Here is a 27,232-nt window from a genome sequence, read left to right as displayed (position 1 = left end):
TAAATTTGTGGGTAGCCTTCTATTTTGTTCATGTTTTGGCCTTTTGGCACTCTTGTAATTGACTCTTTTAGCTATGATTTTGGCACTCCTTATGCTGAAATCTCCAGGCTTTCGGTATTTTAATCCATTTTAGTTTCTTAAAAAAAAAAAATCTAAATTTGTGGAAAATTATATCTCTGACCTATGATTTTGAGAAAGAGGAAGTATTTTGTAGTAAATAATTGAAGTATTAAATTATTTAAAATTATAAGTCGTTTTATTTATTTTACATAAATTAAAAAATATAATTAATCTGACATGAAAAAGAGAAATTAGAAGTCATTTTGCAAAATTATCCTTCATTAACGATATGAAAATATAAATAAAAAATTGTGGAAAGTAAAAATAAAATTATCCTTCATATTATTGAAGGGTATTACTGTAATTGTATCCCACTGCGGTTCGAATTGCGTGGATGGAAGAAGAAACGCCGAAGCATAGAGCAAAGAGAAACTAACAATGTTGAGAAACTTGTCTGCAACACTAGAATCTACCAAGAGAAAAATCCTAACTTCTTCAAAATGCCGAATTTACCCTCCTCCTTCTCCCTACTCCACCGCTCCCGTCGACGACGCCCCACCGAAGCTTCTGGTGGTTCAGCCTCGTCTCCGTTCCGAAAAGCTCTTACAAGCCAAACTCAACGAAGCACTGTGTCTAGCCAATTCACTTGAAGATCAACGTGATGGTTATTTTCACACTGATTTCTTTGATTTGCCACTACCACCGCATGTTATTGTTCAGAATCCTTCTCTTAAAGGACATAAAGCTCGTGCAGGTTCGGTTTTTAACTTGTGTTTTTATTTTTTATTTTTTTATGTAACCCAATTTGGATATTTCATGTTTTGCAGATACTTATTTTGGTCCTGGAACAGTTGATACTATCAAGTGTCATTTAAATGCTGTAGAATCAAAGGTATTAACTTCGTGTTTCGATTTAATTATTTGAGTTTATAAACTGTTGGATATATATAGAGATTTATTAGATATTGTAAGACAGATGAACTTTAGAATTGAATGAATGAGAAAAAGTTGATTACAATTGATGTAGGAAAACACTTCATATAGTGATTATAACTAAACTTGTTAAACATAGTTATAAGTTGGTTAGTATTGGTTTAAAATTAGTTGAAGTTTGTTAGTATAGTTAGGATCATTGTGTAAATGGTTTCCTACACCAATTGTGATTAACTTTTTCTCATTCATTCAATTCTAAATTTCATTTTTTTTCAGCTCACTTTTCTACTTGTTGGGCTCTACCATGCTTCTGACATGAGAAGTTATGAAAACCGCTTATGACATGTGCATTAGTTGTTTTTTAAGTTATTCACGATAGCTTATGAAAACTGTTTATAGCTTATATGAAATTAATTTGACTATATTTTATGTTTTGTTATAGATAACTTGTACATAATCACTTATATGATGAATGGTTATGCTATAGGCGCTTAATTAGGCTATTTATTCAAACATGGTCTAATTTAGATTTTGATTGGTGTGTGTGTGTGTGTGTAACAGGGTGAAGTGGATGCTGTGTTTGTTAATGCAATATTGTCTGGTATTCAGATAAGAAATATGGAGGTGAGTTATGCTTGTGTAATTGTTGTTCAGTAAACAATCATTTTCGTTGTTGAATGTGTGAGTTATTGTCACAATAGTCCTTGATTCTATCAAAATTACAAAAATACACATTAGTGCATCTTTTGTTGGTTAGTTGGTATTCAAACATGTCTCTTGTTAGTTAGTTTAGTCATCGAATGTGGTTTCTCTTAGTCAGTTTGATCCTTAAAATTACTAATAATAAAAGACACGCTTTCGTAATTTCAATACATTCAAAGGACTACAGTCACATTGCATCACACATTTAAGGGACGAAAATGACTGTTTTCTCAGTTTTCATTTAGGAATTGAAAATTGTTAAATTTTGATAATGATGTCTTGTTATTGTTAGAGAGCTTGGAATAAACCGGTGGTGGATCGTGTAGGTCTTATAATTGAGATTTTTAATGCTCATGCATTCACCAAGGAAGCTAAGCTGCAGGTATGTTTTGTGGTTTCATTCAACAATTTGATTGATGCTTGATAGTATTATATCTTAAATTTGCCTTGTAACTGAGAGTGAGCTTTGACATCTGAGTGTGTAGGCTGAACTTGCAGCTCTGTCATACAAGAAGTCGAGACTTGTTCGTGTTTTAGGCCCTAATGGTCGCTTAACATTTGGTGGTTCTGGAGAAGCTGAAGTTGTCAGTGCCCGAGGGTTGGACTTCTCTCTTTTTCTTTCCACTAATTTTCTGTTGTTTGATTCTATTTTTCAATTGGAAGAAATGATTATTGTTTTGTTTTTCTAATGTTAATTGATGAATGGGTTAATTGCAACTATGAAATTTGAACTCTGATCGGATCTTTTACTTTTTTGCTTGGACATATTGTTTGGATCACCAAATATTTTATTACTTCACATACCTATTAAGTTTTCTGTTAACACTTTACATATTGCTATTATGAGGTACAAATGGGTTGAAAACTGAATTTAATTTCTATCACTTTCTTCACCCACTCTTTCTCTTATGCACAAATTTCTGGAAGAATGTGTAATTCTGTAAATCTATGTATGCACCTAATCTATAGTATCAGTAATTAGTAAATTGTTGAATACAATTACAGCATCTTACTATAATTCTTGTCAATATCAGGAGAGGAAGTGGAGGGCAAGGTTTTATGAGCGGTGCCGGAGAAACTGAACTTCAGCTTCAGCGGCGAAGGTATAATTGTCATACTAAATTTTCAAGATACATACATTTATTCTCAAGCAATCTATTCCTTCCTTTTCTTGGCATCTCTTATGGTTTCCTCATTAATTTGTGTTATTTTTAAAGCTGGTTTTTTCACTTTCTCTCTGCATTAAGTCATTGAAAATATTCACTGTAAACGTGTTTGTGGCCACAATAATATTTGGAAGGCACGAATGCCAAGAAAAAAATGTATGTTATGGGTTTTGTGGTGTTTCAAACTTCCATGCATGCAGATTGCAGGCTTATTTGACATTTACACGTTCTTGTCATTATAGTGTAGTTTTGCTGGATATTTTTGTCCTGTCTGTGATGCATGAACCACTTGTTAATGTGCAATTCCAACATTTTTTATGATCACCTTTTATTACATAATTTGGTCACTGAATTGTGAAACTCTCTTAGACTCTTAGATAGGCGAAACTATCTACTGACACAAATTGAAGAGGTTCGCCGTACCCGTGCTGTGCAACGTGCTGGTCGGAAGAGGCAGGGGGGTTCATCTGCACAACGCTTAGCCACTATTGCTGTTGTTGGATATACAAATGCTGTAAGTCGTATAAGTATATATGTGTTTGCTATTTACTGTAATTAGACAGCATCGCTGATATATGTCTTTGTTTTATTAGGGAAAATCTACATTAGTTAGTAATCTAACGGACAGTGATCTGTATAGCGATTGTCGGTAAAACCCCCTGTACTTGTATACATTTACATCCTTTATTTTTTTTTAATATTTACTTTATAATGTAAACTTTTTTCCTGTTGCATGTATTGCAGACTGTTTGCTACAGTCGATCCTAGATTAAGAAGTGCTGTTCTTCCTTCGGGGTAATGTGACCAGTAACTCAATATTCTAATCTCTTTTTCAGTTCTCTTCTTTTTTCGTACTCTGGATGATAACATTTGGTACACTTACATATACGTCACTGTCGAATTTTATTTATAGGAGGAAAGTGCTTTTTAGCGACACAGTAGGATTTATATCTGATTTACCTGTAAAGGTAATGACAAAGGCATGAGCAAATTGCCATGTCAGCATGTTTGTTTATTGATCTTGTCAATACAATTCGTTAACAATGACACAGTTGCCCTTTTTCTCTTTTAAATTTTGAAGTTGGTGGAAGCGTTTCATGCAACCTTAGAAGAAGTGGTGGAAGCAGACCTGCTTGTGGTATGATTTTGCATCTAATTCTTACACCAGTTACAAAAACTCACAAATCCCTTATTTGATTTGTCTTCATCACACACAACAGTCTCTACATCATTTCTAGCTTTGTGTGATTACTTTTGCTCAAAAATATATAAAAGATATCCTCTTGGAATTGGTCATTTGTGCAGCATAAGCAACACAACTGACAAATCTATCCTTTTTGAAGCATGTGGTGGATTCTACTGCTCCCAATCTTGAAGAGCACCGCACGACAGTGTTCCAAGTTCTTCAACAAATAGGCGTGTCACAAGAGAAGCTTCAGAATATGATTGAAGTTTGGAATAAGGTAAAATAATTCATCTCCCCTTCTACCAAAATGCAAGTAAAACAATCGAATGTATATATATTCACTCAATCTCTGAAACGTTCAGATTGATGCTGAAGAAGAGTTCACGGATGTTGATGAGAATGTTGATGAACATCTCAATGAAGATGAAGAGGCTGATGAAACTAGTAGCATTGATGGAGAGGAGGATGTGAACATTGAGACATTAACGGAAGAAAAAGAAGACTATTCTGATGGTTGGTTGTACGAGGAAGATACCGTGCTTAACGAAGGCGATTTTTGTTTGCCTTCATCTGCGGCTGACCAACAAATTGAGTCCTCTAATAAAGACAATAGTGTGGAAAATGCCGGCGCGATGTTACCGTCTAGTCCACATGTGAAAACATCTGCCATCACAGGAGTCGGTTTGCAAGAGTTGATGGAACTAATAGATGAGAAATTGAGTAGTCAGGATGAGAAATTGAAGGGTGCACAAGTGGTCGAAAGAAATTTGTTTGATAGAAAATGGAGGCCCTCACATACACAAGATTCTAGCATTGTAGTAGAAAATTAGCTTGTTTTGTTGTGTGCGTTGGTCGTAATTTTTTTGCTACATCTTTATCTTGTTAACAGTTTTGCCATCATTAAAAAAAATATAAATAATTTACGGAACACTTATTTTAGACGTTGCACAGGGCATTATATGTAATATTTATTAGATTGGCTTTTTTTTCTTTACTATATTATATGTTGATAGGTCCATCTATCCATGCAATTGTTTACATTTTTATGCTTAATCGTAGGATACTTGTATGATGTATTTGTCATATCCATGTGCAACTGAAAATTTGAACATTAAAAATACGGATCACGTTTCTCTGCATTCATACTTACAACATTTTATCAGGATCGAAACGGTCTTAATTTAATTTTGATTTTTGAAAATATAAAACAAAAATTGAGAAGATTGTACGATTGTCATATATGAAAAGAAAAAGAAATAAAAGTTTAAAAAGTTTCCATTGCCGGGAATCGAACCCGGGTCTCCTGGGTGAAAGCCAGATATCCTAACCGCTGGACGACAATGGAATTGATGTTAGATTCTGTATCAAAAATTATAAAACGAAATGAAAATTTGTTTTAAATTTTGATTTGGCCAATAATTTTGGCAACAAAACAATTTCAATTATTCCTTCAAAAAAAAATAAAAAAAAATTCAATTACTACCAAATTCAAACATATTTCAATTGTCACCTGAGCTGAAATTTCATAATCTTACTATGAGAATACTGTTTAATTTGATTAACTAATTGATCAATAAAAAATATTCTTCTCACCTATAGTTTATGCAGTTAATTTTTATTTACGGCATATTTATTTACTTCAAAGATATTGAAAAATCACAGTACTAATAAAATACATGTTTTCTTTTATCTAATTGATTAGTAAAGTGCAGTCTTCTAACTAATTGAGTATTGAAAAGCAGGTATCATGTATATGATTTTTTTTTGTTTCTTTTTTGAAACATGGTATCATGTATATGATTATAGAGTAAATTAAAATCAGTGTATTATAAAGTTGCTCAAATATTTTTAGAAGATATTGAGATAACACAATACTAATTGACCAATGATAAATATTTCCCTCATGTATAATTTATAGTCGTAGGTATTATAATTTGCTTCAATTTTCATTTTCCTTTCCGAAAAAAAAATTGCTTCGTTTTTCATGTAGACGATATTGAAAATATACAGTACTAATGACCTGCATATTTCTTATTAAACTAATTGAATTGTAAAAACCCATTAACGTTTGACCATGGGAATTTTTTATTTTCAATGTATGATTTATATATTAAATTATAATTAATATATTATAATCTTGTTTAAATTTTTATTATTTATTTAGAAGATATACACATGACACAATACTAATTAAATAAATATTTATTTTTAATTATTTGTTTTTTTTTTGAGAGATTTTTTAACTATTTGATTAAACACGGACTATTTTATAATGAATTGACTAATGAAAAATATTTTGTCTCACCTAATAAAAAATTAGTTCTATTCTTTACATATGAACAATAAAAATTTTCATTCTATTTTTTACTTATGAGTGATCTAAATTTATCTTCACCTATAGGTTGCTAAAAATTAGTTCTATTATTTACTTATGAATGATCTAAATTTGTCTTCACCTATAGATTGCTAAAAATTAGTTCTATTATTCACTTTAATTTGTGCTCCAAACCAAAACCTAAATCTAGTTCTTCTCAAACTCAAATTGTCGTTGATACTCATTCTTTTGTCCTAATCCTTCACCACTTGTGCCACCACGCCAGTCAACAAGACTAAAGCAAAGCATCAACCATCTCATTTACAAGACTATATTAAAGAGTCAATTGATATGAACAAGGCAAGCACCTCATACCATTATTATGCTTTACATAATGTTACTCATTAAATCTTTGCTCATGATTTGGGATTAAAGTCCATGGTAAAAAATAAAAATGTTCGCAGCTTAAAGCTCTTTGAACCATACTTTTTTTTTTTGACAAAATTGAACCATACTTATTTAGTAACCAAGTCCGAGAAAGATTATTGAAAAGAGGTTGAAAAAAAATCAATTAATGTGTATTTACTTTTAGTACCTTAAAAAGGTTTTTTTGTACGGATGAGGTAAAAATGTGTTGGAACAATTAATTTTGAAGACTAAAATCACAGTAGGTAGTATTAAATTGTGCCAATTTAGGTAAGTAATTATTCTAATTTTTCATATTCTAATTGTTGTCAAAGCATTTTTGTGAAATGGACCAAAACACCTACGATCATGAGAGCACAATGACAACTTTTGCTTAGGAAATGCAAGAAATTTTGTTCATAAGCAGAAGAATTCATGGAAAACTTCTCATAAAATCAGAAACCTCTGCAGATTTATCGTGAGAATGGGACGTGCCATAACTTCACAAACATCATTGCCAATATACCATCGCACAGGCTAGGAGAGTAGGAGTAATTACAAATTAATTCAATACTTTACCAGATTTTGAATTATTTTTCTGTTCATCTTTACACTATACTGGCTTGTATATTGTTTTTAAAAAGAGTAACTAACTTTATTCTCAATAAAAAAAATTGATAGTAGAATTTATTATAGTTAAATATACAGTTTATCCTTTTTCATCATAAAAAAAATAAGGGCATTATGAAAAAAGTCTATTATAAAAAAAAACTATTTCTTTAAGAAAAGAAAGATAGTAAAAATAAGAACTTATATTTTATTGGCTTAATAGATCCTCCGGTCCTTTAACTTATTTTAATTTCTCAGTTTGCTCCCTTAACTATTAAATGTTTCAATTTGGTCATTATCTTTGTTTTCCTCATCAATTTGGTCCTATTTTATTAATTTTAAATCCCCAAAAAAGTAGACCATTGGATAAAGGAAGTTCATCATATCTTACCGTGTATCACCAACACTTAAGTATCTGAAATTTAACTTTTAAAAATTCAAAAAATAATATAAATTCATTTATACTAATTTAAAAAAATTGAAAATTAATTTTTGAAAATAAAAAAATTCACGATATTTTTTTTAAAAAAATCTGGAAAATTACTTTTAATTTCGAAAGAAAAATCTGAACTTTGTCGGAATATATTTTCTAATAATTAGCCAAAATCGATTTTTGATAATTATAATTCAGATTTTTTCCGAAATTAAAAAGATTTTAAAAAAATTCTGAAATTTAATTTTCAAAATACACAAAAAGCAAAAATTCAAAATTTTTAAAAAAAGAGGAGATTTTTTTCGAAAAAATGTTTTTAAAATTTTTTTCTACAAAAAAAAAATTGAAAAATATTTTAACTTTTAAAAATCTGGATACCAGTTTAGAAAAAATTCAGATAATTTTTTTCAAAAATTTTATTTCAGAATTACGATTATTTTAAAAATCATTTTTTCTACGAAATTATGAAGATTTTACGATTTTGGCTAATTATATATTTTGAAAAAGTTCATATTTTTCTTTTGAAATTAAAAGCCATTTTCCAGAATTATTTTTAAAAAAATATGCAAAAAAAAAATCCTGAATTTTTTAGAATTCTTTTTATTTTTGAAAATTAATTTTCAATTTTTTTTATTTCTAAATTAATATAAAAGAATTTTTATTATTTTGAAAAATTAAATTTCGGATACTTAGGTGTTGGTGATACACGGTTAGATATGATGAACTTCCTTTATCCAACGGTATTCTTTTTTAGGGATTTCAAATTAATAAAATAGCACCAAATTGATGTCGAAAACAAAGATAAGAACCAAATTGAAACGTTTAATAGTTAAGGGACCAAACTGAGAATTTAAAATAAGTTAAGGGACCGGGGGATGTATTAATGCTATACTTCAAGAATAACATCATTATTAAATACATTGAAAATGATTAAATAAACTTTGTGAAATGGACCAAACACATACGATCATCATGAGAGTACAATGAAAACTTTTACTTAGGAAATGCAGAAATTTTGTTCATAATAGAAATATTCAGGAAAAACTTCTCAGAAAATTAGAACACTTTGCAGCTTTATAGTAAGAATGGAAATGCCATAACTTCACAGACATTATTGCCAACTCGATTGTATTTCATAAACAAAATTTACTAACTTTCTACTACTCATTAAAAAATTGATAGAATTTATTAATTGGAAAATAGTTAAATATACAATTTATTTTCTTTTGATCTTAAAAAGAATAAGTGCATTTTCTTTTATAATAACTTTTTCTTTTAAGAATAAAAAAGCGATATTTTTTTTGGTACAATAAAAAAGCAACATTTTATTATAATTTAAGAATAACACAGTGAAATTAATCACCAGAATAACATCATTTTTTTAGAGGACCAGAATAACATCATTCTTTTTTTTTTTGAAAGAAGAATAACATCATTCTAAAATACAGTGAAAATGATGAAATAAACATATTTAAAATAACCAGATACGATTTTTATTCATACTTGAACATATAATTAACATTACACTTTTGAAACAGCTAGCATGAAAAATCACCATCATCTTCTTCTAAGCATCATACCGGAGGCCATCCTCCGGCGCTGCATTCGCTGCTGCCGCCTCTGTCCTTGGTGGTGGAGCCGGTTTGCAACACTTGAAAAGGTTGGGAAAAGCTGCTCCTAACAAACAGATCATCAAAAGAAGCATAAACAAAGAACTTGCTACGATGACAACGATCCCCCAAGCAGGGATACCACAACCATGATGACCATTATCAAGATCTTTGTAGTGATCAAACCCTGGTGGGAAATGATTTCCAAACCATGACATGCCACAATAATTTACAGCAAAACTACACTTCGGAAAAATTCAAATGAATTGACTTCAAATAACAACAAAAATATCGTTCAATACTAAAACGAGGTAGGGATTCTATACAAAGTCGAGCCTAGTACGCTTATTCTTGTACTAGCCTGGAATTAGGTAATAATAATATCATGAAACTAACTGAAAGCTCTTCTGCTTCCACCATGTTCTCAAAATCTTGGATGAGAAAAATACAGATGCTGTCACAATAGTCGATGTCTGAAATGGGAATCACAGACTATTAATAATGTTCACATTGGTTTCAGAACTTACAGAAGCAGAAGTACAAAACACAAATGCAACTTAACATGAATGAAGTAAAATTACCAGGTGGTCATTACCTTGCACTGCTGCAAGAAAATAATAAGCGTTTCCACATCAATCATCATCAATATTTTCATCATCCTTCATGTACTTCTCTTGCACTGCTGCAACTGTAGATAGCTGAGTTAAGGGAAGCTCATCATTATTAAAAATTAGGTCCGGGAATAAGCAACATAGTGGAGAAACTTGTGATAGCCGGAACACTAATTAACCCTATAGCATTATCGGCTCCATTGCTCCAAAATGTAATCTAAATATTATTGTTATACACAAAGGACTACATAAAAACAAGGGCAAAAAGTACCTGCCTACCTGAACTAGTCACATAGTTCATTATTAAATTGAAAAGATGCTTAGAGAGTAAATACTAAATAGCACTACACAACTGCATAGAGCCATGCCTTCTTTCAAATAGGACTAATAAATAATAATGGCATTCAAACATTGGTTGGGAAAAAAATATATTTTTGACCTGTTTTCAAATGCTGCCTGCATTTCCTTATTCCATACAACGCCATCTCCTAACAACTGATTCACAAGTCTGGTAATCTTCCCATAACCATGAACGAAGTACCCATAGTAGCTCGTCAAGTCTAAGAACCCTCTGAATCCTTTTGTATATGTCGCTGTAGGCCATAACCACATACAATACAAAGCTTTGATTTAATAGGCTTCCGACATAATGTGTGGCCTAAATACTCCAAGATGGCTTGGCCAAAAGTACACTTATTTTCAGTACTCAAAGGCCCATTAACTTATTTCTATATATTTTGCATTTTGGGCATATCAAAATAAGAAGACCAGAATAACCCCTTTTTCAGAGGAAGAACCAGTTTCTCCACTCAGCCTAGCCAAAAAGTATTCACTGATCACTCAAAAATTATTACGACCCTTCTCGGTTTCCTCCCCCAATAAATATCTGCTATATCTCTAGATACTTTTTTTCCATCTGCCCATGCTGTTATGCTCTTCTCTCTCTCTTTCCTTCCCTCAACAGCAAATGCCATGTGTTTCTTTCTTCTTTCATACACAACACGAGTAAGCTTTGTTTCTTAGACCCAGTTATTCCTTCTACTATTCTCACGCCCCTTCTTCTCCCCTCCTATATACTTGCATCATGGACCAATTGTATACAAAGAATGAAAAACATTTCTGGATGGTTAAAAGATTCACAACTCTCTTAATTTCCTCACTATATTTCTTATATCCTTTCCTCTCCTAGCCTTGAGCCGTCGACCCTTTTTGTTCTTTCAGTAAACCAACTATAACATTAGTTACTAACTTACTGCCTGTAACAGTAGTTGGTTTGTTAAATGTCTAGAACAGTCACCTACTAAACCCCTTTAAAGACTATTATTGGCCAATACATTTCCCCTAACTCTCCTCTAATTAAGGGTCTCGGCCTATTGTCGTTCTGCCAGCAAGAACATTTTCTAAAGAGCTTTTACATAAACCCTTCAATTCAAGTTACAATCAGGCATTGCCGCCAACTAATGGAATGAACTTGGGAGTCCAAAACTATTGCGTTTATAATAGAATACCATCATCACTTTTGATACTAGAGAACTAAAAAAACAGTTCAAAAACAGTATAAGCATTCAAAGAAAGAGTCTATTCAGATTCCAAGTGTAGAATGGTAAATCTACAATGAAATTGATGAGCAAATGATGTTATTTACTATAGTTACTTATCACAATGTAAAAGATAAATCAGTCAGAATAGTTGCATGAGAAAAAAAAAAGGATATCTATAATAATCCCAATCAGGAGCTCCCATAGCAATCTTGCTAAACTCAACTGCACTTGCATCTATGCTAGCAAATATGTACCCATTGGTTTTGTCTATCAGCTTCACCAAATTCCCTACACTCTCTTTGTCCTGTAAAAGGAAAATCCAACTTAAGAATTTCAAGTTTCAACATAACGTTTGATACAAACAAATGAAAAAACTATGCATATCTGGCGTACCTGAATATCTAAGGTTGTAAAATTCACGAGACCGTAGTGTTCAACGACTTCACACAATTCCTTTGTGAGCTTCCTGCAAATATAACACATAATTCTTCTAAAACATTTGCTCAATAAAAAAAACCGTGTACGTAACCTAAAGGATGAAATCAACAACTATTTAACATGGCATTAAATGGCTAGCATAGTCAACACAAATAACGAAATACAACTTAGAAAGCTACACTTAAATAAAGAAAACAGTTCAAAAGTTCTAACAAGTACAAAACACAACATTCCTATCACACTCAGAAAAACTATTACACTCAGAAGAATGGCGAGTAGGTAAAGAATCTCCACACAACAAATCACACCTGAACTTAGCAGAGTGAGGATCTCTATCAAGTTTGTCTTGCAAATATGACAAGTCTTGCACGTCTGTATAAAAATCAAGGTTGAAGGCTGCAACAATCAAACAGAAAAATGAACATACAAATTTGTCAACCAAAATAACCAGCTTAGAAAAAATGCATTTTAACCCCTGGCACTCAAGTAATTACAGCACCTAGCTTTCCGTAGCTTTCAATTAAATCAATTTTTGACAAGACATTTATGTGGGGGAGTTCCATATGTAGCATTGTGGATAAGGTTAGAAGCAATGCACTGATGTACTTCTCAGGGTCACTACAAAGATGAGCATCTACCAAATGAACTGCCGCTAACTGCATATAATGAACACACAAATTAGTTCTTAAAATAAGACATGGTTTGACACTAGCAAGACGTAAAGAACAGAAATATACCCTCAAGTTTAATTTCTTTATGAGTTTCATGATGACATTCTTGGCATTTGAATGAAGAAAAAATAGTTCCACTTGGCCAGGAAAATCAAAGAGTAAATAATGATCTGAAACAGTGAAACGTGAATAATATTGTCAGCAACTATCACATAAGTGCTAAAAAAAACTCATCTAACTAACAATGCAATGAACAATATATAGATCATCTACTGAATGTTTAGCTAATATGCGACTAATTATCTATAGCTGAATTGTGACTTTTGTTATGGGACTTTCTGTGTATTTTTTTATCATTAGAACCTTACCATTAGTAAGAAATACATATAGCATAAAACAAACACTATATCTACTACCAAGGATCTTCTCTTGTTTTATGAAGCTTTGTATTTTGAGCTCTAGAAATGGGAAAAAGCTTAAACCCAATGCATCTTTTGAAAATCAAGTTTTGTAAGTCTGTCAAGTCAAATTGAAATACAAACACAGGATTCATATTCTCCTAAATTACTGTATGTTTGGTTTTCAGTTGATAATTTCCAAACATTCGTCCAAACAATATTGAATGTTGAACTCATTTTTTTTTAAGAAGTCAAACTAGTCCCACCGAAATTGGCATCGATGAGAATCGAACACGTTGAGAGGAACACAATCCAAAGTCCCAAGCCAATGATGAAACTCATCTTGGAGTGTTGTTTTTGCAGACTCAGTTTACTTCAAACATGCAGAATTTTGCAAACAGAGTTGTTTTTGCAAACTCATCTTCTCCTAAAATAAATCTTGTTTGTTTTTCATTTCAGTTTGATTGTAAACAGAATTTTTGTGTTGAAATTCATCTTGAAGAGTTGTTTTTGCAAACTCAATTTACAAAATGCAGTGCATTAAAATCTGAAATTTGCAAATTAAGTTCAATTCAAAATTGAACAATTCTACAAAACTTTACAAGAATCCCTATTATTTAAACATCATAACAATAATTTTAAGTGGTTGATAACTGAATTTGATCAATGACTAAAACTATGACTTTAGATAAAACTTGTTGGAACAACAACTAGTATAGAAGTATAAAAGAAACCAAAATTGCAAGACAATGAGACACAGTCTTTGTTCACGCAGTTTGACAAATGGTGCCTACATGGCTACATCTGCAACTATAGAGCAGTTATAGTTTCGTATATTTTTGTAATGAATTAGGTTTTACAGTGTTACAACAATACCCCTGAACCGTACCGTGGGGCATGATAGACCCCCACTCCCACCCCTGACAACAGTTGGGCCTAACACACGTTTGACCCAAACACAAGGGCATGGGTGGAGGGAGCTTCGCAACAGTACGCTAGCTCAGCTCCTTCACCACCCTTTGCCCCTCATCTGAGTCTATATACGAGTCATACTCAACGAAGCTCATAACCTCTATTAATTCATGAATAAAATTTCACCAAAATTTCCAATGATTGACACTTGACTATATGCAATTGACTTTTCTAACTCAGTTGCAAATTGTAGTCCGTAACTACAATTGTGGTCACAATACAAATGTTTTAGAGATCTCAACAACAACATCACAATCACTATTTGCGAAGGCATCGATAATAATTTAGTGCTTTAAACAACAAAATCAAAGTTCACATCCTAGCCACAACCACAATTTAAAACCACACTATAACTATTAAAATTACTAGTAGTTTGTGAGTGTATTTAAGGATGATTTAGGCTGTAAATCTAAAAGATAAAGTATAATAATGCAATAACCTTTCAGAAGAGGTTTCAATTTTGCTTCCAACCAGTCAATATTTTTCTCTAGATAATCCATACAGTATACAAGACCTGCTTGTACAACGCAAGTGAAACTTCAGAATATGAATACGGTAAGACACGAATGCCTAGTACTAGTGAGATTGTTGGATGAACTTATGGAAAACAGTTAATGACATGTTCATAAGCTGATAAGCTCTCCATAAAGCTTATAAAAATAGTTTATAGTTTATTTGAGAACAATTTGACTTTATTTTATCTTTTGTTATAGAATTAGCTTATACATAAGCACATATATTAAAAAAGCTTATGCTATAAGCGCATAACTAAGTTGTTAATCCAAACAGGGTTACATTGACATGTAAACACATGTAATAGTTTTAGAAAATAAAAGTGAACGGACACCCAACACGTGAATGTAACTACATGTGTCGGTGCCGGACACTCAACACACTTTCAATATGAAGTGTCGATGCTATATACCACCTCCCAATAGTACTTTTGGACTTTGGTTATGACATTAAACAACAATCAAACCATATCCCACTAAGTTAGGTCGGCTACATGTATCAAACGGCGCCATAATGTTGTATCATATATCAAATCCCTATCCAACTGAGTAATCTCTAGATCCTTCAAACATACTTAAATGAACAAAAAAGGAATAGACTTAGTTACCCCCATTAGGACCAAGAGAATGTTGCATCATGACATCACTAAGTTTGACAAGATCCTCAATGTTGACAGCACATTCATATCTATATTCAATAATATCAACTAATTTAACTAACTATATACAACTGAAAAAAGACAAGTTTAAGAATAACAAGAATGTCTGAAAGAGGACACATACGGTAATGAATCATTAGCTGGATCCAAATTGATAACAGCAACCTTCCTTCCAATAAGATTGAGGAAATGAGAGATGCCATTACAGTAAGTAGTTTTTCCAGAACCAGGAGGACCAATTACTACTTGCCCAAACACCATTTTTGTTCCTTCTTTTCAATTATGCTGCAACAAACAAGTATGAATGAGGAAATTGTATTAACTATATACATGTTCAATTCAATTAAAAAATGGTTAATATCACAGTTATTGGGATTTAGGGTTTTTGAGAGAGAGGAACTAACCCTCACCGAGTTCTAGCGCGCTCTCAGTAGAAGTAGAACTATCCAACATTTCAAACTGAGCGCTACCTCCTATACAATTCAAAAAATGTTATTATAAAATCCAACATTTTATACACATTTGTGTCAAAAAATTATATGAAAAATCGATTTGAATAATTTAATTTCAACTGTATCAACGTAAAAATTGAATTTGTTTATGATAGGGATAATCCGTTTAATAATCATTTTAACTCACTACTTTAATATGTTTATATTTTGTGTGTTTTAAGTCATTGTTAATAGTTTCTGCTGTGTTGCATCTGAAAATTTAAATTTTAGGCGATTTTAATTATTTACTTCAAAACTTACATAGAAAAATCCGAAGAAGTAAAAAAAAAAAATCAAGGAATGGAACTTTTTTTCTTCATATTCTCATAAAACTTTTATAAGCTTTATTTGTTTTTTTATTTTTTGGTATTTTTATATTTTTTTAGAATTTATTCGATAACTTTTTTCGGTTTTTTACTTTGCTTTATGTGATTTTTAAAAGTCAAATTTGCAACAGTTAAAATAACACGAGATTTTGATTGTTGCTTATATATAAGTATATTTCAAAATATACAATTTGAATCGTATTTTTTATTCGGATAATAAAATTCAAACGAGTAAAAATGAAAATTTTGGATTAGCTAACAAAATACCTGTGCATTGGCTCATTTTTGCTTGATAGTTAAGACTTAAGACTGACATTATATCAAAGTAGACAATATAAAATTGAGAGTGGTAATAGACTTCACTCAATTTTTATTTAGGAATGAAAAATTGTGTAATTTTGACAATGATGGTTGGAAGGGGATAAATAACTCTGTGAATCAACAATTTACTTATTTCTATATCATGAAAAAGTTAGTAAATTGTTGATTAGAATAAAAGCATTTTTATCTTGATACTTGAGAAGAGGAAGTGGAGGCCAAGGTTTTATGAGCAGTGCTGAGAAACTGAACTTCAGCTTCACGGCGAAGCTATAACTGTCATACTAAATTTTCAAGATACATACATTTATCCTCAAGCATATATAAACTTTACTGTTTTAATCCCTGTCTCTTTTGAAGCGTGTGGTTTATTCTTCTGTTCCCAATCTTGAAGAGCATCACACATAATATTGAATGATGCTAACCAGTTAGAGATGTATGTGCAACAAGCCCAGAAGCAGATTTAATTGGATCAAATAACCAGTTACTTGCAAATGGATCAAACACATTCATTAATCACAGCATGGAAGCCATGGTATGAGACTTGAAGACCATTGTTAGGTTTTAACATGAGCAGTTTTAAGTTCCATTCCGCCGTGAGTTTAGTGGTGTTGGTTATCGTAAAGGAGTCGAGTGAAGAAGAAGTCTCGACTTGGACACCAGGGTTTTGCAGATCCCGCGGCAATGTATATCCATGCAAAGGAATATACCAAAAATATGATGAAGAAAAGAACACAGCAAAAGCGAGCTCTGGTACTGGCCATGGAAAGAGGTTAGGGTTAGGGATAATGTTTAGCCTTTGATAATGCAAGAAAGAGTAATTGATATTTCTCTCTTCAGGTATACTCCCTCCGTTCCAAAATATAAGCAAATTTTACTTTTTAGATTCATTCAATTAATGATGTATGTGGTTCATGAAAAGTAAAATCCCTATACATCATTAATTTAGATTCATTTTAAGACTTTTGAAATTTAAAGGACTTGGTTGAGACTTTTGAAACTTAAAGGAACACTTTGGGAAAAACGAAAAACTTAAAGGATCTTTAGATGCATTTGACCTTAAGTTTAATCCCTATGAAGTTTTAATTGTAATTTTAGTCCTTCATAATATTATATTTTTCAAGAATAGTCCTTACTTTAAAAATTTGTTACGAAAAATAGATACTTTTAGTTTTTCAAAATAGTCTCTATAAAATGTAAATCAAGACTAAAAGTAAATATATTTTTTTAGGAACTAAACTTGAAAGTATATAATTTTAGGACTAAAAACATATTTAACTTTTAATATATAAATGAATTATTTCTAAGGTGTTTTGTGACTCTAGTCTCGACAAGGCTTCCCGACTAGTTTCTTAGAAACACCCACCTGAGAATATGATCAAACTCAATGTAGATGGGAGTTCTATTAGTAACTCAGGTCGTTCTGGTTATGGCAGTCTTCTTAGGAATTCGTCAAGGGATTGGATATTTGACTTTTCCGAACGTTGTGGTTTTACATCTAATATTAATGTTGAGCATCAAACCATATCCCATGGTCTTGATCTAGTTTGGACTCATGACTATTAAGATATAATTTGTGAATTTAATTCTTTCTCCGCGGTCAAATTTATCAAAGAGGGAGTTTCACATACACATCTATGTGTTGTGATTGTTGATTACATTCGATCCCTCTTGAGTAGGGACTGAAATATTGTTCTTGTGCACACTTTACATAAGTGAAACTCTTGCGCTGATCAATTGGCCAAATTCAAAGCTGTTCTTGATAATGAGATTAGACGTTTTCAAAAAAAAAATCAACTTTATTGATTAATATCTACTTACCTGATATCGAAGTATCTTTCATCAGAACTTAGTGTTAACATTTTCTACTAGTTACATTTAGAATAACTAATTCTTATTTATCAAAAAAGTGTTAGAGAAATAAAGTTTTGCTTTTATGAATTTTTGATATTTATTATACAAGTGTTACTAAAATCTTACTCTTATGAAGAAGCATTTAACACGGAAGCAGAAGAAGACGATGGGTTGAGCTGTTGAGAAAGACATAGTTTATTAAAGGATCGGTTGCTTTTTAACTCATATCATCACCCTGCTTCTCCTTATCTTCATTTTGCAATAAGTTTTCAATTCAATTATGTAATACTTCTAACTCAATTTATTGTACATGATCAAGCAAGCATATTGAAGGAACGCATGTATTCAAGACTGATTGTACTTGCTAAAATTATACTCTGTATATCCTCCAAGAAAAAAGTGAAATTTCTAAAAAAAACAAACAAATTGTAAAAATAGTTCCATTGCCGGGAATCGAACCCGGGTCTCCTGGGTGAAAGCCAGATATCCTAACCGCTGGACGACAATGGAATTCTTGTTAGATTATGTATCAAATACAATACAATTAATCAAAAGTAGTTTTAATATATGTTGATATTAATAAAAACAGGTAATCAATCAAAAGTTGCGATCTCTAATTCAACTATTAATATTTTATTTGACAAATAATTTGATTATTTTTATTCTCTTAATCATGGTATATTTCAAAATTAATTTATTTTTAATATTCAACATCGACTTACTTTTGTCAAAAAAATAAAACATCGACTTACTAAAACATGAATTTAGATTGTCTACAGTAATCCAAATAAAATTTGCAGCACAAAATGAACATTTTGAGCCGTTTAATCTTGTTAAAAATCAAACGATCTACATTACAAATTTAATAAATATACATCTTATCGTACAATCAAAATTAATAGCTAAGTTTTTTTTTTGGCACATATCAAAGGACCTTCCAACATTTTAATGTCCCTATTCAAATCACAAGCAATTGGTTAAGATTGTGAATTGCTTGAATGTGAGTATGTGTAGAATACTCGTGTAAGATGTATTTTGTGTTCGCTTTCGCATTAGAAACAGCTTGAACGCACATTCAAAGTGATAGTTGTTACTTATTAATTTAGGCTTCTCACTGAACCATAACTTTGCAAGATGAGGTTGACATCACCAAGGGTGGTAATTGACTAGGTTACCCACAAAAGTATATGAATTAACTTATTAGAGTTTCCAACTACACCAATTTTTTTTCTTTAAAGAGAAATTGATTAGGTTGAAACTTTTTCAGAAGACTATTTACGTAAAAATAAATTGCTTAATATTACGAACAATAATGACAAGAATGAAAAACAAAGAATTGATTGGCAATTCACTCTTGATTGAACCCGTCTCCAATTGTTTTAAAAACATGCATGCATCCATTGTGTTATGTAACCTCTTTGTTGTTTTTTTTTTTTACAAACATGTAACATCTTTTTTTTTTTTTTTTTTTAAGGAAAACATGTAACATCTTTGTTATCTATCATAAATCTAACTAAAATGAAAATGGATCATCTTCATTTTTTTTAGCAAATTTTCTCAAGTGTCGATATCTCTGCCCTTAAATCCCATTTCTCTAAATCTGTTTTTTTTCTCCTTTATGATGAAAATTTTAATGGACTCTCATGATATATGGGAGAATCGTTCCCAACCAAAATAGCGTTTTAGGAAGTTGTTTAATTTACCATGGAGAAAAAAAAAGTTTTGTGAAGGACATGGTGTTAAGAATAAGGGTTGAGGAAGGCTGTTGGAGCTGGAGAAGAAACTTGTTTGTTTGGAAGGTTGAGTTGGTGGATGAATGTAAGTTTTATTATCTAGCATTTCTTTGTAGAATAATGTGGAATATACTTGGTTTGAGATCTTAATCTCGATGGTATGTATTATGTTATAGAAGTTTATAACTTGATATTTAATTTTGAAGATGTAGCAAATTTTCTTCTATATAAGGTCATTTGTAACGGTTTGGTTCCTTTAAGATTTTACTCTTTGCTAGGAGATTACTTCATAATCATCTTCCCACAAAATATAATCTAGTAAGAAGGGGATGCAAAATTTAGTTATAATATCATGTGTGGTTAGTTGTAATATGACCGAAATAACTAATCATTTATTCATTGATTGTTCTGGTTCTAGAAAGTTGTGTGTAGATGTTTTATCATGGTTAGGAATTAGTTGTGTAATGATAAATATTTTTTTTGTCATGCAGTTCAATTCATAGGTTTGGTTTCTCAAGGAAAGAAAGTGAATGAATGATTTCATGCGATTTGATTGATAAACATTTACTCAATTTAAAAGCATCGTAAGTATGTGGTGTTTAGTAATTAGGATTGTTTAACTCATACACACCTGAACACAGTATAACTCATATGGTATGATCATGGATTAAGTCAAAAGCTGAAGATTTTTCATATGATTTTATAACAATGAAGCACTCAACCACTCATATTCCTATGAATAGTTTATGTGTAGTTTGATTTTCTTTTCTTTCTTTTTCATTTGGAAATTCCGTTGTTTTCTGTGTTGTCTTTGTATTAGTTAATGGTGTAGCCTTTCAATCCTGACACTTTTTGTGCTTGAATTGTGTGATTTTAATATAGGAAACTATTACATGAACACCTTTTATTCATACATCTAATTAGACACCCATGTATTAGGAATATTTTGGTAAATTCATCTCACAACTACACTTTATCTTCTATTTGTGTGGGGTTTAGGTTGCCACATGTCAGAATCTTGTGTGGATGTAAATGATATATTGTCACACTTTATCTTCTATTTGTGTGGGGTTTAGGTTGCCACATGTCAGAATCTTGTGTGGATGTAAATGATATATTGTCACATGGGGTGGTACATGTATCACCACTCTTTAATATATGATCTTTTTGGCATTTTCAAAAGAAAAAAATATTAAGCAAGATTTGTAGTTAGTTTTTAGTTCCTTAAATAATGGTGTGGATTTAAATTTGATATAATAAGTAAGGTGTTAAGAGTAAATTTATCCCAAAAAAGTCCAACAAAAATTAGTTTTCAACTGTAGACCATTATTCTTTTAAAAAAAAAAAAAAAAACTGTGGACCGTCATATTATTTTGACAAATATAAGCTATACTAATAATGTCAAATAATTCATACTTTTTAATAATAAAAATAGGGCAATGCTAACCGGTGTCTCCGGGGCACTGGATAAGGAACAATAAATAGTAATTAAATAAATGAATCTCACTTAATTTATCTCAATTAAAGTATAATATATGTCAACTAATTAAAAATAATAAAAGTTATATTCAATACTCTTTCGATATTCAAAGGCACAACCATTATTATAGAGACGCGTCATTTCCATTCCATCTGTTTACACAACCGTATGACTGCTATCTATCATCTCTCTGCCATCATCAGTACTACTACATCCGTCCCTAATTATAAGACCATTTTGATAATTTTTTTTGTCCCTTTTTATAAGACTCATTTTCTATTTCCAACTACATTAATTATTTCTTTACATACATGCCCCTATTTATTATACATCTTTTTCTTAAATCAGCAATAAATATAATGTTGAAAACATAAGCCAACCCTCTTTCTTAAAGGATAAAATTGTAAAAACAATAGTAATTATAAACATATTTAATACAAATGTCCACTATCTTAATTCCCGCTATTTTTTTAAAAGAGCCTTATAATTAGGGACGGAGGTAGTATATTCTATTCTACAGGTATTATTCAAACTTTTTTTTTCTTGTTTTTATATGTTATTGTTTTAACATCACCTAAAAAAAAATCCCTTGAGTAAAGTTTGTCCTTATCCAGTGCCTAGCAGCACCCATAAAAATATATCATGTACTACCAACGCGGGATCCGCATAATAAATGAAATGATTGAACTGAATAAGAGAGGGATCCGCGCGGACGCAGCACCCTCACTACCACAAATTACGACGTAGGTACTACCAACGTTGGGTAGACCTTAGACCAATTCCCTTCCTTTTTAGTGCAATGGAAGTCATCAGTCTAAGTCATGGGCTTCCTTGATCACCCAAAGACTCCGTCCAGGTATGTAACTATTTCTGTATCACTAACTTCTTATTTATAACCAACCTATCACACTCTTTCACTTGATCTTCCCAATGTGGGACATATAATATATACGCTGCGCTATGCTATGCTATTAAAATAACACACTACTTCACTCATTCGTTTCTTCAGTTTTTATCTCTTGCTTCTTTCTCTCTCTTTTTCCTTCAACAAGTAACAGCTAAAATGCTCTCTATGTAGTATATAATAGTCTGCAAATGTGAAATGACAATAAGGTTCAAGTTCAAGAAAACCATGTGATGCATATACTCTCCATAGTTCAAAAATCACATGTTGTGTGTGCTTATCACGTGGTAGCAAGAATGCCTAAAATGGAAAAATGAAAAAAGTCAGACATTTCCTTGTTGGCTTAATTTGGTTATTCCATATTATATTTTGACCTCATAATTCAGTTAAATACTTATTACTCAAAGTTTCAAATGAAAACTATGTTTTAAGGAATAAATAAAATATGTTTGAAACTATGTTTTTTAACAGATTAAAATTGGATCACCTAATACAATGGTTTTTCAGGTCTGGTTTCCTCCCATAACGTATTTTACTAGTGGCTGGAAGTTCAAGTTCGAATGCTACTTTTCCGATTTGCTGCAGTAGCTAAAATGGTCTGTGGTAGCATTTGGCATACTTTTGCAGGTGTTTTTCGGAAACTGATGACCTTAACTTCACAAAAAGAAAGTCGTCTGGTTTGAATGTGTGAGCTTCGCAGTGTCGGTCTGCATACGCTTTCATATCAGATTGAGCTTTTATGAGCTTTTTTTCAGGATTTGTAGGACTTCCTCTTGGTCTGATAATTCTTGGTTCAGGACCTGCTGATTATGGAGTTGGAAACATAGTGGGACAGGGTCAGGGAGGGGGGTTTGCGACTATATACAACCTGAAACGCAGACAAACTTGTGGCAGAGTGACTTGCAGTATCGTAGTGCCACTCAGCCCAATGTAAGTATCGCCCCCAGAGTTTAGGCTTGTCGTGCACAAAACATCGTAAGTACTGCTGAAGCGTTTTGTTGATGATTTCTATCTACTATCGCTTTCTAGATGATACGCAGTGGACAGGCGTAACTTTGTGCCACTAAGACGAAACAGTTAACGCCCAAAATGACTGAGAAAAATCGGGTCACGGGCAGATACAAGTCTGCAACTTTGACAGCAGTGAAATTGGTCGGCAGCATACCAAATTGTGAAGCCTTTGAGAGTCGACCGACCACCACTAATATCACTGTGTTATTTTGAAAAGAAGGGAGCCCACCACCCCAATCATTTCATCTCAGCTTCAAGGTCTTTCTGTAAAGAAGGCTCAATGGTCACATTCTTAATTACTTTTTTTTTACTATCATCGTTTGGTCAATAATGTTTCTTATTATTCAAGAAAGAGGAAAGACAATTCAATTAAAAATCCAACATAACAGTTAACCACCAGAAACGTAAATTTTTTAAACCTTTAAACTCTAACAGAACTTGACTCCTCAACATCTTGCACCCAATAACACCAGCACTAGACTCATCCACTTTAAATTTACTCAAGTCACGTGTATAATTAAATTTTTGGATCATCAAGTTGAATGAATTTGGACTGTGACAGTAAAGATCCTCTCCATTTCTCAAAAGGAATGGAAAGTTCCATTACTATAATGAGAGCACCATGATTTTTGGATCCTTTTGTGGACGCGTTTCAAAATGCATGTAATGCAGATACGACATATTAGCATCAGATTCAAATAAGTGTGGTCATTTGCCTATTTTTCGATGGAATTCATGATTATTCACTTTGTGATTTATATTAGTTTTATGCCTCTTATGTTGCTAAGTTAATTTTAATGTGTTGTATGTACATTTTTTGCTTGACCTTATTTGATTTGAGCCTTGATAGAAGATATACACCCTTATTTGTATTAAGTCTTTAAATTTGATTAGTTTTTTACCTCTTACCTCTCAATTCTGAATCTCTTTACCTCTTCACGTCCGTCGGCACTTGAATTGCTAATGAGATTAATGTTTTTTATAGTATTTAGTGGAAATATCCAAGTCTGTCTCTAAGCTAAAATATGATTGTTGAATTGGACGGTGCTATCTGCTTGCATAGAACTTGTATTTATATCAGGATTCTTTCTAGGTTAAATTCATGTTCAGTTCAAGAAGAGCATGTTTATTTTTATTTTTTCCAGACTACATTGGTCTTTTAAATTTCAAATGTTTTTAATAAGGCAAAAACTATAAGATGGAGAAACTTATAAAGCTCATTTCCATTCTAAACTTTATAAAAAAATTCTAGCCTTACACATTTTTTAATTTGTTTCTTTTTTGTATAGATGGTTCTTATTGAGTTTCTTTGATTGAAAAAGATTGCTCGCATCATTCATTGTACTTCAAATTTTATTTGTGTTGTTAGGAGGCAAAGAATCATATGGATTAAGAGGAATCTGACAAGTTGAAGTCTTAAGTCAATGACTTCGATGCTATGCAGACAGCTTTCTTAGTGTATTTGATATTATTATGATAATCTTGCTTCAAATTGAACAAAAAACATTTTCCCATATTTTGCTGCATGATGATTACTATTGGCCACAGCTTCTCATTTTAGTACTTATTTTGAATCCTAAACGTGATTTTATTTTTGATTTGCAATTTGCATTCAATACAAGCCCTCCGCTCAGTATCTTACTTCAAAAGTATACGATCTGCAACTTTTTCTCATTCTATGGTATTATTTATCTATGTGATGTTTATTTGTTTTGTTAGTTCAAAGATTTTTCACAATAGATAAGCAAGTGTTAATTTTGGTAGTGCTAATAGAGTGGTGAAGCCTGTGAGCTAGCATTTTTTTTTACTAGCTATGGTCTGCAGTAGCGTTTGGCAAGCTTTTGCAGGTGCTTTCCGGACACTTATGTTTGTCTAGATGACCTTAACTTCACAAAAAGAAAGTCCTCGGGTTCGAATCGCGATGTTGATCTGCATACGCTTTATGAGCTTTTTTTTAGGATTTGTAGGACTTCCTCTCGGTCTGATAGTTCTTGGTACAGGACCTGCAGATTATGGAGTTGGAAACAGAATGGGACAGGGAGGGTGGTTCGCGACTATAAACAACCTGAAACACAGACAACCCTGTGGCAGAGTGACTTCCTGTATTGAAGTGCCACTTGGACCAATGTAATTGTATTGCCCCCAGAGTTTAGGCTTGTCGTGCACAAAACACCGTAGCTACTGCTGAAACGTTTTGTTGACGATTTCTATCTATCCATCACTTTGTGGATGATACGCAGTGGACAAGCGTAACTTTGTGCCACTAAAATGAAACAGTTCACGCCAAAAACAACTGAGAAAATCGGGTCACGGCCAGATGTACAAGAGTCTTCGCCATTCTATGTAGCTTGCATATATTTGAGCAAACAACTTTGCAACTTTGACAGCAGTGAAATTGGTCGGCAGCATACCAAAGTGTGAAGCCTTTGAGAGTCGACCGACCACCACTAATATCACTGTTATTTTGAAAAGAAGGGAGCCCACCCCCTCGGTCATTTCATCTCAGCTTCAAAGTCTTTCTTTAATAAAGACTCAATTGTCACATTCTTAATTACTTTTCTTTTTACTATCATTGTTTGGTCAAATATTGTTTCTTGTTCTACAAGAAAGAAAATTCAATTAAAAAAAATCCAACATAACAGTTATTATCCATCAGAAACTTAAAAAATTTAAATCTTTTAACTCTAACAGAACTTGACACTTGAACATCTTGCACCCTAACCTCCATCTCACCACTACTCTCGTTACCTCCCTTCCGCCAACCGCACCTACCTCTCGACCACAAATCTTCTAGCTCTTCTCAAATAACTTACTACACCCTACACCTAATACTACCTCTTTTTTTCCCTCATTCACTTCTTTAGACACACCATCCCTCTCCACCAAAATCTTTTTGCCTTGTTTGTCACTCAACCAATTTTTTAAATCATGTTTCTCACTTTTCACCCAATCTTCATTTAATTCCTACACACACCAAAGTATCAATCTTACCCCCTTCTTTATCCAAACCACAAAAATCGAGATAACCAAGGCTTTAACAAGAAACATAATCCAGATAAACTCCATGTTGAAAAAAAAAGTGCAAGATTGTACAAACTATGATAATCACACAAACAAACTCTTGTTCTTGTTCATTAATTTAAAATGATGATTACATAAAATAGTAGTAAAATAAAGCAACTAACCCCATAAGTCCCCTTTTACAACCTCATTTTGCTATAAAAACATAGTACAATCGGGAAGCAAGAAATATGATGAGAGCAAACAACGATAAGAGAGCAACAGCAGAGAAAGTGGTTAATGAATTCCACTAAAAGACGAGTTGTTCATAAAAACCTTAAATTAATTTTTGGTTTGATAATTCTTGACCAAACTTTACTTACTTCAGGATCGAACTTTGAATTATTAGTGCATCTTTCCTTAAAAATCAAAGTGATAACACCCAATAATTTTACTTATATTTTATTGCAAAAATATGAAGTAAACTTTATTTATAATTCATTCGGGAGTAACAATTTTTAAATGTATTTATTATAATTACACTTAGTCAAAATATAACCGTTATAATGAGACAAAGAGATCTTTAGTCAAACGATATCTTAAATTATATAGTTACTCCTTCAACTTGAAATGCCAAACATTTTAGCCGGACTCGTTCGTCATGGTTCATGGTAACCCTATAAAAAATTCAATTGTTCTAAGCACTGCATTTAATATCAAAGCTCTCATTTTCTTCACTTTCCTGGTTTTGTGGTTTGTATGAAAATGAACTTGCTAATCAATTAACCAACCTAAAAATGCAAGAATGTTATTAATCTTAAGAAAACTATAATACAAGTGAACCAAGCATGTTATTGCAACCATTACGATGGGAATAGTCCATTTTTCTTTTTAT

The 27,232-nt window shown here is 32.0% G+C and overlaps 2 protein-coding genes and 3 non-coding genes across 8 annotated transcripts; 1 reads left to right on the top strand and 4 right to left on the bottom strand.

The window, feature by feature from the left end:
* Nucleotides 1-452: 452 nt before the first annotated feature.
* LOC11437034 (GTP-binding protein At3g49725, chloroplastic) lies at nucleotides 453-5,044 on the top strand. 2 transcript variants are annotated; one of them, XM_003617239.4, is made up of 13 exons: nucleotides 453-814; nucleotides 888-952; nucleotides 1,555-1,617; nucleotides 1,988-2,077; nucleotides 2,181-2,293; nucleotides 2,730-2,798; nucleotides 3,231-3,375; nucleotides 3,455-3,510; nucleotides 3,606-3,656; nucleotides 3,775-3,829; nucleotides 3,943-3,999; nucleotides 4,205-4,324; nucleotides 4,410-5,044. In XM_003617239.4, exons 1-13 carry the CDS (start codon nucleotides 499-501, stop codon nucleotides 4,875-4,877), a joined length of 1,668 nt encoding a protein of 555 aa, XP_003617287.2. In that variant the 5' UTR covers nucleotides 453-498; the 3' UTR covers nucleotides 4,878-5,044. The 2 variants fall into 2 exon arrangements, with proteins under 2 accessions (XP_003617287.2, XP_024638934.1); XM_024783166.2 differs by lacking the exon at nucleotides 4,410-5,044 and having other exon boundaries at nucleotides 4,167-4,307.
* Nucleotides 5,045-5,320: 276 nt separating this feature from the next.
* On the bottom strand, nucleotides 5,321-5,392 carry TRNAE-UUC (transfer RNA glutamic acid (anticodon UUC)). The gene has a single exon. It is a non-coding gene; the product is annotated as a tRNA-Glu (tRNA).
* A 4,276-nt stretch (nucleotides 5,393-9,668) lies between these two features.
* LOC11431478 (GPN-loop GTPase QQT1) lies at nucleotides 9,669-15,734 on the bottom strand. Of its 3 annotated transcripts, none has more exons than XR_003012201.2 (11): nucleotides 15,625-15,734; nucleotides 15,345-15,505; nucleotides 15,170-15,249; nucleotides 14,489-14,563; nucleotides 12,746-12,849; nucleotides 12,508-12,664; nucleotides 12,317-12,404; nucleotides 11,964-12,036; nucleotides 11,744-11,874; nucleotides 10,000-10,108; nucleotides 9,669-9,891 (listed from the first exon to the last, which is right to left on the bottom strand). XR_003012201.2 is itself a non-coding variant. In XM_003617237.4 (11 exons), exons 2-10 carry the CDS (start codon nucleotides 15,479-15,481, stop codon nucleotides 10,051-10,053), a joined length of 903 nt encoding a protein of 300 aa, XP_003617285.3. In that variant the 5' UTR covers nucleotides 15,482-15,505; nucleotides 15,625-15,734; the 3' UTR covers nucleotides 9,669-9,891; nucleotides 10,014-10,050. The 3 variants fall into 3 exon arrangements, 2 of the variants coding, with proteins under 2 accessions (XP_003617285.3, XP_024639636.1); XM_003617237.4 differs by having other exon boundaries at nucleotides 10,014-10,108; XM_024783868.2 differs by having other exon boundaries at nucleotides 10,014-10,108; nucleotides 15,631-15,679.
* Nucleotides 15,735-18,647: 2,913 nt separating this feature from the next.
* On the bottom strand, nucleotides 18,648-18,719 carry TRNAE-UUC (transfer RNA glutamic acid (anticodon UUC)). Its single transcript has one exon. It is a non-coding gene; the product is annotated as a tRNA-Glu (tRNA).
* Nucleotides 18,720-22,118: 3,399 nt separating this feature from the next.
* LOC112422316 (U1 spliceosomal RNA) lies at nucleotides 22,119-22,286 on the bottom strand. Its single transcript, XR_003012683.1, has one exon. It is a non-coding gene; the product is annotated as a U1 spliceosomal RNA (small nuclear RNA).
* Between the last annotated feature and the right edge of the window lie 4,946 nt (nucleotides 22,287-27,232).

Source organism: Medicago truncatula, chromosome 5 (assembly GCF_003473485.1).
Source record: "Medicago truncatula cultivar Jemalong A17 chromosome 5, MtrunA17r5.0-ANR, whole genome shotgun sequence".
Classification (NCBI taxonomy): Eukaryota; Viridiplantae; Streptophyta; class Magnoliopsida; order Fabales; family Fabaceae; genus Medicago; species Medicago truncatula.
The sequence above is the reverse complement of the archived record's forward strand: the minus strand, read 5'-3'. Positions and strand labels throughout refer to the sequence as shown.